At 46.6% G+C, this 13681-nt stretch overlaps 1 protein-coding gene across 3 annotated transcripts in view; it reads right to left on the reverse strand.

Annotated features, from left to right (window-relative positions):
* Positions 1-13681, reverse strand: part of STARD13 (StAR related lipid transfer domain containing 13) — a 319782-nt gene that overhangs the window by 48357 nt on the left and 257744 nt on the right. For all 3 annotated transcript variants that reach the window (XM_063951790.1, XM_063951789.1, XM_063951791.1), the window contains exons 2-3: positions 11085-11156; positions 9709-9790 (exon numbers count right to left, since the gene is read on the reverse strand). In XM_063951790.1, coding sequence (XP_063807860.1) covers positions 9709-9790; positions 11085-11156 — 154 coding nt within the window. The remainder of the gene's footprint in view (positions 1-9708; positions 9791-11084; positions 11157-13681) is intronic.

A 13681-nucleotide genomic window follows, 5' to 3' on the forward strand; every position in this document is an offset into this window, starting at 1 on the left:
ATGTTTCCTACTTGGCTTCATTTTACGGTATAAATTCACAGTGTCTTCTAAATGTGGTCACCAGAATGCCACCTCAGAATGCGTCAACAATCACAATGTCGACAAGGACAAAATGTCAACAGTGTTGACATTGTGAATGTTGACAATTTTTAGGCTGTTATTATGGATAGGGTTCTGCTGTGATTAATGTTAGGGATACTCACTTCACCAATGGAAACCGCACAGACGACATGCCGACATTGGGCAGAGGGATGGCACTAGGAGTGACAGGCAGAGGGTTGGCACTAGGAGTGACAGGCAGAGGGATGGCACTAGGAGTGACAGGCAGAGGGATGGCACTAGGAGTGACAGGTAGAGGGATGGCACTAGGAGTGACAGGTAGAGGGATGGCATTAGGAGTGATAGGTAGAGGGATGGCACTAGGAGTGACAGGCAGAGGGATGGCACTAGGAGTGACAGGTAGATGGATGGCACTAGGAGTGACAGGTAGAGGAATGGCACTAGGAGTGAAAGGTAGAGGGATGGCACTAGGAGTGACAGGTAGATGGCTGGCACTAGGAGTGACAGGTAGAGGAATGGCACTAGGAGTGAAAGGTAGAGGGATGGCACTAGGAGTGACAGGCAGAGGGATGGCACTAGGAGTGACAGGCAGAGGGATGGCACTAGGAGTGACAGGTAAAGGGATGGCACTAGGAGTGACAGGTAGAGGGACGGCACTAGGAGTGACAGGTAGAGGGATGGCACTAGAAGTGACAGGTAGAGGGATGGCACTAGGAGTGACAGGCAGAGGGATGGCACTAGGAGTGACAGGCAGAGGGATGGCACTAGGAGTGACAGGCAGAGGGATGGCACTAGAAGTGACAGGTAGAGGGATGGCACTAGGAGTGACAGGCAGAGGGACGGCACTAGGAGTGACAGGCAGAGGGATGGCACTAGGAGTGACAGGTAGAGGGATGGCACTAGGAGTGACAGGTAGAGGGATGGCATTAGGAGTGACAGGCAGAGGGATGGCACTAGGAGTGACAGGTAGAGGGATGGCATTAGCATTAGAAGTGACAGGCAGAGGGATGGCACTAGGAGTGACAGGTAGAGGGATGGCACTAGGAGTGACAGGTAGAGGGATGGCATTAGGAGTGACAGGCAGAGGGATGGCACTAGGAGTGACAGGCAGAGGGATGGCACTAGGAGTGACAGGCAGAGGGATGGCACTAGGAGTGACAGGTAGAGGGATGGCATTAGGACCCCTTCCTTCCTGCTTACCCCCTCCTTCCTGCTTACCCCCTCCTTCCTGCATACCGCCTCCTTCATGCATACCCCCTCCTTCCTGCATACCCCCTCCTTCCTGCATACCACCTCCTTCCTGCATACCCCCTCCTTCCTGCATACCCCCTCCTTCCTGCATACCCCCTCCTTCCTGCATACCACCTCCTTTCTGCATACCGCCACCTTCCTGCATACCACCACCTTCCTGCATACCCCCTCCTGCCTGCATACCCCCTCCTTCCTGCATACCGCCTCCTTCCTGTATACCGCCTCCTTCCTGTATACCGCCTCCTTCCTGCTTACCGCCTCCTTCCTGCTTACCCTCTCCTTCCTGCATACCGCCTCCTTCCTGTATACCCCCTCCTTCCTGCTTACCGCCTCCTTCCTGCTTACCGCCGCCTTCCTGCATACCTCCTCCTTCCTGCATACCCCCTCCTTCCTGTATACCCCCTCCTTCCTGCATACCCCCTCCTTCCTGTATACCGCCTCCTTCCTGCATACCGCCACCTTCCTGCATACCACCACCTTCCTGCATACCCCCTCCTTCCTGCAATGTTCGTCTGTGACTGCAGTCTGAGAAAGTCTGACCTTACTCAGACTTGCAGTCTCAGGGAGGCTAGTGATGCCAAGGAAACTGCAACAGTGTCAAAGTCCTTGGACTCGCCACTCCCGGAAAATGTGGGCAACACGCACCTGTTTCCGGCTGGCCGTCCCCGTCCCTTCCTGTGGATGCCTATGCCTGTCAATCAGGCAGGGGCGATTGCATATCAGACTGACATGTGATCGCAGGACCCGTTCTGCTCATGCGCCTTTTCCTGAACATCAGGAAACTGCGGGTTGGATCGTATAAGCAATCCAAGCTGAATAAGGCCCTAAATCGTGAAAAACCCTACAAACAATAGTCATGCATGTGTAATGGTAATCCAATGCCAGAAAGTGTTTTCTACAATGGTAAACATATGCAAACAGAACAGAGTTTATTAGATTTTCAAGATACTGAGTATGTTTCCTACTTGGCTTCATTTTACGGTATAAATTCACAGTGTCTTCTAAATGTGGTCACCAGAATGCCACCTCAGAATGCGTCAACAATCACAATGTCGACAAGGACAAAATGTCAACAGTGTTGACATTGTGAATGTTGACAATTTTTAGGCTGTTATTATGGATAGGGTTCTGCTGTGATTAATGTTAGGGATACTCACTTCACCAATGGAAACCGCACAGACGACATGCCGACATTCACAATGTTGACATTCTAGCAATGTTGGCATTATGTCAATTTTGACATTCTGATCAACATATACACTAAGTGACTGTCAGAGATACAGGAGCAAAGGTCACAGGAGCTGAATCTTCCCATGCACAGCCAGCAGGCTTTCTAAGGCCCCACTCTGAGTATTTGACCTGGGTACCATGAAGCCATGACGATGGATTTTCCCGCAGGTGACTGGGCTAACGTGTATTATAAGTGCGATCATTAATACATCTCACTCATAATATGGGATGTACTGTACTAAGCCTGAAAATGTGGCAAAAACTCAGAAAATTCAGTTTTCTGGAGTTTGGACACATTTCCATATGCACCAAGCTCCGGAATCCAGTACATTCTGGAGCTCGGACCCAGTGGGTAACCCAATCTTCAGATCGAAGCCACAAGCAGTAACACGCCCCTAAACCAACCGTCACACTCCTGCCTTTTGCAGCCACTCCCCCATTACTGCACCCAAACGGTCCCTGACTGTCAATGGCTTTGTATATAAATCTTCTCTGTAACCGCCGTTGCAAGCCCATTGCAGCACATGCGCAGTGTGGTGATCTGCGGCACTGCGCACGTGCCCATAATCTCTGACTCAGGCCAACTGTCATTTACATCCAGGAGAACCAAGAGCATGATGAGGTATATAAACACCATTATCAACGTCTGGACTTTCTGAATAACAAAGAGGTCATTAAGATTGCTAATGTCTTTGTCAATTACATCAAATGCCTGAAATGAACTATCACACTTATCCCATCACTTTACAGAGCAGAACAAGAGGCAGCTGAAGATACGGGATATCTCCTTAATGTGTTTATGTACAGATTCATTTATTGCCGAGTTATAAATTAATTCAGCCTCCTCCAAATAAAGTACAAAATATAGGTAACTAAAACCTAGTAAAGTTACACTACGTTAGTATAACTCAAAATTATGTCTGAGTGGATTTAGGAATCCTTAAATCGGATCTCTATTGCTAATTAGGTATTTAGGTATAATCTAATAATATCTTTGTATGTTAATGAGGCCCTAAGGGGTTAATGCAGGTCCTAAGGGTTAATGGTGGCCCTAAGGTCTGTTAAAATATGACAGAGATTACTTATCTGCTTTGGTAATAGGGGCAAAGCAAAGGCTACTGAAAAAAAAACTGTCATTTTATGCAAAATGGCAGAATTAATCATCCATTGTTGGCTATATAACATAAATATAGCCCAGCTAATAACCAACCCACTCATGGACATAAGAACATTTCACGGACGCAACTGGATTACATACATAAAAGTCACAGCACTGTATTGCTGATGAATGTGCTGTACATGGCTGCTGTTTGTAATTAATTCAAGTCATCCTTTGCAATCATCTCTGTATTTAAAAGGAAAGGTACAGTTTGTGTTAATTTGATATATTTAAATGTCAGTATATCTATGCCTTTAAGGCTACCAATATGTATTGCAATATGGCTATCTGATCTTAAGCAGGGGCACCTGCCCATATGACCGAGACAATAATCCTTCTCGCAATGGGAGGCGATCAAGAGACCGCCTGTCGGGATCTTGGCGGTCACAATGAAGACGCCGGAATCCCGACAGGTGGTGAAATACCGCCAACAGAATACCGGCACCACAGGCTTTTCTCCCTCTGTGGGTGTACACGACACGCATAGAGGGAGAATAGATCCTGTGGCGAGCGCAGCGAGCCACTACGCCTGCAGCGTGGATTTCTATCACTCGCCCTGCTGCCGGCATACTGCTGGCTGAGATCATGACAGCCGGGATACCGGCCGCCGGTAAAACATACGTATTCCCTGGCAATAATATACATGACAATTAGAAATGGAGAGGAAATGCCACAGTCGTTTATTCAAATTTTTGAATCTGAAACGGTTGATGGAAATGGCATATCGCACACCCACATACACTATCATGCCAGCTGATCAACAAATCCAAGGGTCACATTAACAGTGCCCAATCAGCTGGTCAGCGGATGACAAACCAAACTGGAGTATTCTAATAACCAAAAAAACACTGGCATTGAAGTCCTCCTAGATCACTGCCCCAGCCTATTCCCAGTGTTCCCCTAAATATTACGCGGAAAACCACAAAGCCCCTTTCCCCATAATAGGAACACGGGTTGCGCCAAACATCAGGAACAACAAAATCTCTTCTCTACAATTTTCCTTTCTCTTCTTTTTTTATATATATATTTTTTCATCATTTTCTAGCTATGTTCTTTTTCCTTATTTTGTACTTTTGTTTTACAATATCGCAACAATTCACACAATGACCTGGACCCAGTAAAAAACACTGTACTACTTCTCCCATATTCTAATCTGCGGTGGACTAGGACAACTTCCTTCTGCACATCCTACTGGAAAGCAGGGGCAGTGACTGCGCTACCTGCCTTTATATATGCCTAACCCTGCCAGGCATACCATGCTCATCGCCACCAATTCTCTAATCTTGCCTATGCACTTCCACTGCCTAATCTCAAACTATTCCCATGCTCCTGTAGGTATCCTTCCCTGACCTGACAGTTAAGCCATGACCTCATGAAAGAGCAGGACCCATGCCAGGCTTCTTGCTGCAGACGTGACCTGTTGATGACTCTAGCAGGCATGACCTCCAACAATCAGAGTAGTGAGCAGTTCTGAACGGGTTTGGGTTGGGATGCTGGCAGCCGGGTTCCGGTGGTCAGTATAACGACGCTGGGATCCCTGCTGCTAGAATTCCGCCAGGGGAGCGAGCACAACGAAGCCCCTTGTGGGCTTGGCGGCCCGCTTCGCTCACCATAGGTTCTATTCCCACTCTTTGGGTGTTGTGGACACCCACGAGTGGGACTAGCCCGTTAGCTGTGATTCCGGCTGGCAGCATTGTCAGCAGTCGGGATTCCGGCGTCGGTTTCCTGACCCCTGGGATTCCGACTGCCGGCAATGTAACTACATTCCTTCTGAACACCTAAAAGAAGGGCTGAACTCAATTCAGACCCTATCAAAAGCAATCTATATTGTACAGGGTGCTGACCAGCAGACAACTGTAGTGTAACTAGAACCACACCATTACATAGCATAACCTAACCATTATTAATAGTAGTTACACCGACATATTATAGGCTTAGGTAAATGTGACTTTATTGTGCTGTCAGTTAGTATGTTGAAAGCTGTGTATCTGATGCAATGACGAAAGTAGAACTAGAAGACCATGTTGGTTTTCCAGCCCACTGTGCTTGGGTGAAGCAGCATGATGCGCATATGCACCCAAACTGGATGAGAAAGCGGTAACCGCCCACTGTAGCTCTGTTGCTATGGCAATATTTTCTTAATAAATTGACCCACTAACTTACTGGCTGGAAGCTGTATGCCACTGCCAGCATTGAGTAGAATATGGTCACATTCAGAGACATCCAGCAGCCTACAGTACCAGACGGCCTTAGCAGTGCCTCCCAGGTGCTGACACTGTAGGCAGCAAGCTAAAGTTAAGCACCTGTCCTAATTACTTCCTTATGCTAATGTGAGAATCTCCCCCTTGCAGTGGCGGATTTACCGCAAGGCAACACAAGCAGGGGCTTAGGGCCCGGCACATCCCAGGGGGCCCACAGAAAGACAGAGGCCTGGTTCACCTGACGCTGAGGGGGACATTGCTGCATATTCCTTGTCACAGTGTGCACTTCTAATTCCAGACTGGCGCATGACCATGCCAGCCAGGATGCTTCTGGGATGGCGGAGGAGTGTACAGCGTGGCGGTGTATAATATCCTGCTCCTGACCCAGGGAGCCGGTCAGTTTTCCCATAAGCCCCCACCCCCTGTCCCCGTCCACTGCCGCTAAGACCGCAGATGAGGTGAACGGAGGCAAGAGGAGCTGCATAACTCGGCGCAGCCTGGAAGACGAGGAGCGCAACAGGTTGGCAGCAGCAGCATGCGCATCGCACGGGTCACTCACAGCGCGCCTGAGAAAAAGCCCCATCGCCCGGCCGCACTGTCCTCCTGTACTGTAGGTAAGGGGTCCGGGGCAGCCTCACTTGTAAATCCGTTTAAGGTCACATCATCATGCCCACGAGGGGGGGGGGGGGTGGAGTTAGTGTCTCAATATATATATATACAGGGCTGGATTAAGGTCTGTGGGTGCCCCTGGGCAACAAACTTGTGGGGCCCTCTATGAATAAAATTATCAAAGTGATATATATATATATATATATATATATAAATACACGTGTGTGTGTTTTTGCTTCAGTCCAGCAATGATGCAGAATACCTTTTAAAAAGAACAGCGGCTCAGAGGCTTGGTTCAAGAATTGTATTAGAGTGCAAACGTTGTATGCAACGTTTCGGGGCTATATACCGTAATTCAGCGTTTCAAGGCTATAGCCCTCTTTATCAAGACCTTGATAAAAGGGTATTGATAAACCGGTCTTGATAAAAGGCTGGGGAACAGGAGACACCGACTAATCCAGCCGCTGAGTTCCGCTGAATGCCTTGACGGCCACACTCAGCTCTTCTGGCTACTTCGGCCGCACTCTAGTGGCCAGTGTCTCGCGAGATTTTGCGGCATAATCTCACGAGACTGACTGCTGTGAAGTTCCTCGGCTGTCGTTGCCAGGAAACAGCTGAGTCGACGAAGAGGGAAAAAACGGAGACAGCTAACTGCTGTACTCCGGTTTTATTTTAGTAGCAGTAAGGAGTCTGAGGGACAATATGTGGGGGCCCCGGGATGACCGCCCTTGTTGCCCATGCTATAATCTGGCCCTGTATATATAGATGGCGAAGAGGTGGTGGGGGGGTCTCAATATACAGGATGCAGATAGATGGGGAGGAGGGGGGTGTCTCTACATATAGATTGCTGGATGGTGGGGGAGGAGGGGGGGTCTCAATATATAGAGATGGGGGAGGAGGGGGTGCCTTTTATATATATATATATATATATATATATATATACACATATTTATATTAGAATCCACAAATAATCTCGCACTCCCCTTAGGGTGCATGCCTTTGATGTGTATTGAGGGTCCAGAAAGCATATATATGCAAAGTGTGACATTCCTAGATGCTTCCAACACCAGGTGAGAGACACTGCACGGCACTACAGGACATCTTTAAATCAATAGACTTTTGCTGTAATATATCAACATCTCTTTTGCACAGATCCTGATGACAGTGCTCTACTAGCTCAGAAACGTGGATATATTCCAGTAAAAGTTTATTGATTTAAAGAAGTCCTGAACGCTTATATACTGTACATCATTATCAGCAAGGGCACCCAGGCAGCTGTATTTACAGGAGTGAGTGCCAAACTACAAGACAGACACACACACACACACACACACACACACACACACACACACACACACACACACATATTATATATACTTTTTTTTCTTCTTTATACTTCCATGTATATACCCCTATGTGCTACCAGTCCAGTCTCCCACAGGTTGTCTGCATACACAGATGTGGGACGGCCATACGCCAAAATTCCAGATATACTTCTAAAAATGCCATCACAAAAGGGAAGGCCACAGTACTGCAGAAGTAATTTGGAGCTATAGTATTATCATGTACAGCATTGTGCTTTGTGCACCATGTGGAGAATATTAGTTTGTCTATAAATAATATGACTATTTTAGAAAAGGTCAAACCTGAACTCCCTCTCCCCCACCTCTTGGTTTGTCTTGCTATACACTGCCCCTCTCCTCATACTCTGCTTCTCCCTCCTCTCTTTGCCGCTCTTGCTCTCCCCTTTCTCTGCCTCTCTCTCTCCTTTTAAATAGTCTACCACCAGCTCCCATCTCGCTACTTGCACCTGTCCTCAATCTCTTTCTCCCCTTTGTTGTTGGCCCCTTTCTCTCTCTTCAATGGCAACACAAACCTCTCACAGCGGAGGGATGTCCTAAAAGAAAAATATAGATTCGCCCCTGCTGGTGCTGCTGTTCGGGGACCATTCTACTCTTCAGCCACCACTGCATACAGCATCTCTCCAAGCAGCCGCACGGTTACTGGGAGAACTGCTGGTGGTGGCAGAATCTGGAAATGAGCAGAATCGGTCCCCACGTTCCCCGAGATGAGGCTCCAGAATCTACCCCCACTGCAGGAGTGCAGGTAGGACCTGCGCTGCCGCCTCATGGACATGCGAGGGAAGGAGGCACAAGCATAGCAGGCACAGCCAGGGGCAGTGATCACTGGGCTATGGATTGTTTGAGGAAGGGAGGCCCCAAATCGGTGTCTCGCTTAGGGCCCCATTAGGTCTAAATCTGCCTCTGCCCCCTTGTACGTCAAAGATCCTGGCTCCTGCATGGGGAATCCTATGCCGCCTATTGTACTTACATATGCAGCCACAGTCATCATCATTAGTACCTGGACTCACACCACCCTCATGCTGGGTGCAATACATGAATCTGAAAAAGGCTCCTCATCTCCACGTGCACGCCTGCGATTGAGTATGGAAGCAGGCGCACATGCCCACCACACTCCATGAGATTGAGCCCAGAAACGCGCATTTCACAGACGGTGTAAACTAGCGATCTCCATACATTTGCATATGCCTGATCTCACTTTGGCGCATGTGCACTATGCTGAAATCTGCAAGGTCAGTCTGCATTTCCACTAGCGTTTCTCTCAGAATCAGGCTCATTATCTAAATGTAAGGCCCTGTAATGTGGATGAATTATGTTCTGTGGGTTTGCCCATCTTTTACACTCACAGTGCAGCCATACCTCCTGTCGTATTCCTTCTGCATCTGGCTCATGTTATATGCACGTGAGGGAGGCGCATTTGCTACCTACAGTATACATAGTTGGTTGCATCTTAAGTTTGTGGCCAATTCTGCAAAGGTGGCACAATGTTAATTAATTCCCAGGTGCATTATATGTTTGTGTTCACTGGTGGCTCCAGAAGTAGTGGACAGGTGAGGAGTCCTACTGGGTGGGGGATCGCACTGATGCCCCCCTTACCCCTTCTGCAGATCCACCGTTGTTGTGCTTTGATGTAAACTACATCAAATTCTTAATGAAAAACGTATTATGTTAGCTCAGCTTGTCAATGCACAGAAAGGCGCCACAGATGGAACTGACAAGGCAACTTTAAGCAATACATGCAGACACATCACATACGTAATAAAAAAAAAGTTCCAATAAATGGATGCGTAACAAATAAACAAACTTCTGAACATCGACAGAGAACATCTTCTCCTACCTGCAAAGTGGCTCTACATGGTCTCTATCAAGGAAATCATGATCCCGCTTCACAGATGCAATGTCGATTGGAAACTGAGAATCTGGAAAGAGAAAGGATATATCTGTGTCACAGTCACTCCCAGTGCTCGGAGTCAAAGCTCCAAGTTGAAGAACAACGTAACAGTATAGAACAGGAAGCTGCAGATCATCTATACTCTTGTATGGAAAGGTACAGTATTTTTATTGCTGTTGTGGAACCAATAAAGGTGCTATTAATAATAACGCGTGTGTGTCTCTGAATTGTTGCATTTACTATAAATTAACATCCAGCGCTATTGGTGGGGTGCCCACATTTACAGTCTGATGCAGAGCAGGTGTCATATTGCCAAACTTAAGGTGGGTACACACTAGTAGATATATCTGCAGATCAATTGATCTGCAGATATATCTATGGACGGATCGGGCAATGTGTTCAGCATACACACTGCCCGATCCGTCGGGGACTGACGTCATGAACTGGGCGGGCGTGTACACACGCCCGCCCAGTTCAGCTGTCAATCACCGCCGGCCGCCGCAGCATGTGTACGGGCGGTCACACACACAGCGACGCGCCAATATATCGGTAGATATATTGGCCGCCGGCTGTGTTGCGCGGCCGACGCGATACGTCTGTGAACGACGGAGTTCACAGACGTATCGGCCGTACACACTGGCCGACGCTCCCGCGATATATCGGCCGTTCAAGAGAACGGCCGATATATCGACCAGTGTGTACGGGCCTTTAGACTCAAGGCACACTAACAGGCCAGGTTTTTGTGATATCCATGCTTGAGCACAGGTGACCTCCGTTATTTTGTTATAACCATCTGTGCTGAAGCCTGGATATCACTAAAACCTGCACTGTTAGTGTGCCTTGAGGACCGAGGTTGGGAATGCTGATTTAGAGTGCAGTATGGTTCATGTGGAAGGTACACACCGGAATCACTGCTTATGCTGCTGTATCTGCTCTATGTAGAACAGTAACAATAGGAGAACCAGGGACTTTATAGTCTGTAGCACAAGCCTTTCCTGACGATAATCTATTAACTGGTTCACTGCTGTGCAGGCCTGATAGAGCAGGTTTATCCTGCAGACATAGGTTGCGACTACTTAATTATTTGAATTAGTACATAAATATTATTACTGAATATGCACGATTACTGCTGCATTAAAGGCTGGGTGGTCTTGATGAATGGGATCTTCTGTTCTCAGGCTTCCTATGTTTTTAGCGGCTGGCGTAATTATGGTTTTGAATCTCATAAAATCAGCCTTCCATGGGTGTAAAGTGTAATGGAACAGAGTGATGTCATGGATGAGATGCATGGCGAATTCCATCAGAGAAGCTGGTGCCATTACCTTCATAAAGCTGTGCGTACTGAGGAAATCCAGCAGCCCGTAACCACTCGCATGCTTCTTTCGCCTGGAGTTCTAAAAATAAGAACAGAACATAAATGTATTGCCTGGACATTCATATTTTATGACTGTGGTACTTCAAAGATCATCTGTAATACTCATGCACAGGGATGTCTGTAAAACGGGAAAGGTAAATATACCAGGCTCCTAGTAAAATGGATATGCAGGTAGAGCACACTAGTGGTACAGACAAAGATCCTGTAGTGGGACTAAGGGGGACATGTACTAAGCAGTGATAAAAGTGGAGAAGTGAGCCAGTGGAGAAGTTGCACATGGCAACCAATCAGTTGCTCTGTATATGTTTAAAGTAAGCAAATTTTAAATGTTACGTCAATGCTGATTGGTTGCCATGGGCAACTTCTCCACTGGCTCACTTCTCCATTTTTTATCATTGCTTAGTACATGTCCCACTAAGACATTACTGTAGCCCATGTATAATCAAGCCTATTGAGGTATGTGCAGTATGCATATGGTAACATAACAAGGTATCAGGTATATTTCTGAGATCAAAACAGACCGATGCACTACAAAATAAACCAATGTTCTTTCACCAGTGTACAATGACCAACATACTAATGCTTGTTCTCAGTGATCCATATCCATTACCTTTATCACACAAAGGAAAATATATATTAATTTGCATCATACAATAAAAATCATCCCCCTCCCCACGGGTAAAGGAGAAAAGGATAAAATATTCATTAATCCACCCAAAATCATACTGAAAACAAAAGGAACTGAGTAATGGCCCCCATACACTAAAGATTGGGGCAATGTCCTGAACCCCTGATGGCCAGGTTGGGGAATCAGGACTATAAAACATGTTAAAATATCCAGATTCCCTGGTTCCAACCGAAAACGGCAGGGATTGGCATATTGGGCATTTTTAACGTGTTTAATTTACCAGATTCCCTGTATTTTTAAAGCAGCAATCATTTACAAGGTACTATTTTGGGTTTTACCCTGTAAATGATTGCCGTTTGAAAAATACAGGCATTCTTGCACAAACACCAGCACCTACGGCTTCTCGCACCCTATTACCTTTAGGGGGTCATTCAGAGTTGATCGCTCGCTAACAACTTTTTGCTGTGCTGCGATCAGGTTAAAACTCTGCAAAACTGCGCATGCATATGCACCGCAATGCGCAGGCACGTCGTACAGGTACAAAGAGGATCGTTGCTGTGCGATGGATTTAACGAAGAATCCATTTGCACAGCTGATCGCAAGGTGATTGACAGAAAGAGGGCGTTTATGGGTGTCAACTGACCGTTTTCTGGGAATGTTTGGAAAAACGCAGGCGTGTCCAAGCGTTTGCAGGGCGGGTGTCTGACATCAATTCCGAAGTGATCGCATCGGCTGAATAAGTCCAGACCTACTCAGAAACTGCAACAAACCTTTTTGTGCCGTCGGCTGCAAATGCGTTCGCACACTTGCAAAGCAAAAATACACTCCCTTATAGGCGACGACTATCTGATCACAGCACAGCAAAAAGTTGCTAGCAAGCGATCAACTTGGAATGACCCCCTTAGTCCAGTATGTATGGGAGAAGTGCACAAGAATTACGTATCAACACACATACAATAATATTAACTGTTTGAGCAACACTGTATATCTGGTGTCCACTGGGAAGTACACAGTCAGCAGGATCAATTTATCACAAAAGTATAAAAGTTTCAGAAGCAAAATGGACTTTACAAGAGAAGGCAGGGACATTATAATCTGAGACCAGATATAAAAAGAATTTTCATCCCCCAACCTCTGTAACACTAACTAGTCCAGGAATTATTTATTAAAGGTAATGTCAATAAAAATGATTTTGCTAATTTAAAATTCTAATGCTGGCTACAGCAACTTTGTGGAATAATACCTGCTCCTTGGAATAGGAATTCTGCCTGAAACTGACTGCTGAAGACTCATTCAGGAGCCTCTTCAACCACGGAACCCATCAGTGCAGACCACATTTTGTTTCAGTGATTGTAGATGCAAATACAGGTGCATTTCAGAAACTTCAGCTGGCAATTTCAGGTATTATTCCCACTTCACATTTTAGTAACACCTAAAATGTGAAGTGGGAATAATACCTGAAACTGCCAGCTGTCCTATGTATTGTAGCACCAAGCACAATCATATTAACACAATGTTTGCCTAGAATTACCCTTTACATTAATTAATCATGTCTGAAGGTTAGTTAATAGCTTGGGTGCATTATCATAAAATAAAGGTAGCAGGTTGCCATCATGGTTAGCATTGTTGCCTCACATCTCTGAGGTCCTGGGGAGCGGGTACTACTTACCTGGGTCCGAGCTTTTAATTACCCGGTCCCCCTTTTGCTACCTGTCAGCCGGCAGCAGCCTGGTGGTTTCATGGAGACTGCAGCTGCTGAGCGCAGCTTTGTCAGGGGGGTGCAGAATGATCGCGCTGATCTGACCCTTGCTGAGGGGCACATCATACCTCCCTGTCCAGCTCACAGTATTTAAACAGCAATTTATTTAAGTTATTTTAAAGGGGATTGGCCACACCTCTGAGATTAGGCTATGCCC

This window comes from Pseudophryne corroboree, chromosome 2 (assembly GCF_028390025.1).
Source record: "Pseudophryne corroboree isolate aPseCor3 chromosome 2, aPseCor3.hap2, whole genome shotgun sequence".
In the NCBI taxonomy this organism is placed as follows: Eukaryota; Metazoa; Chordata; class Amphibia; order Anura; family Myobatrachidae; genus Pseudophryne; species Pseudophryne corroboree.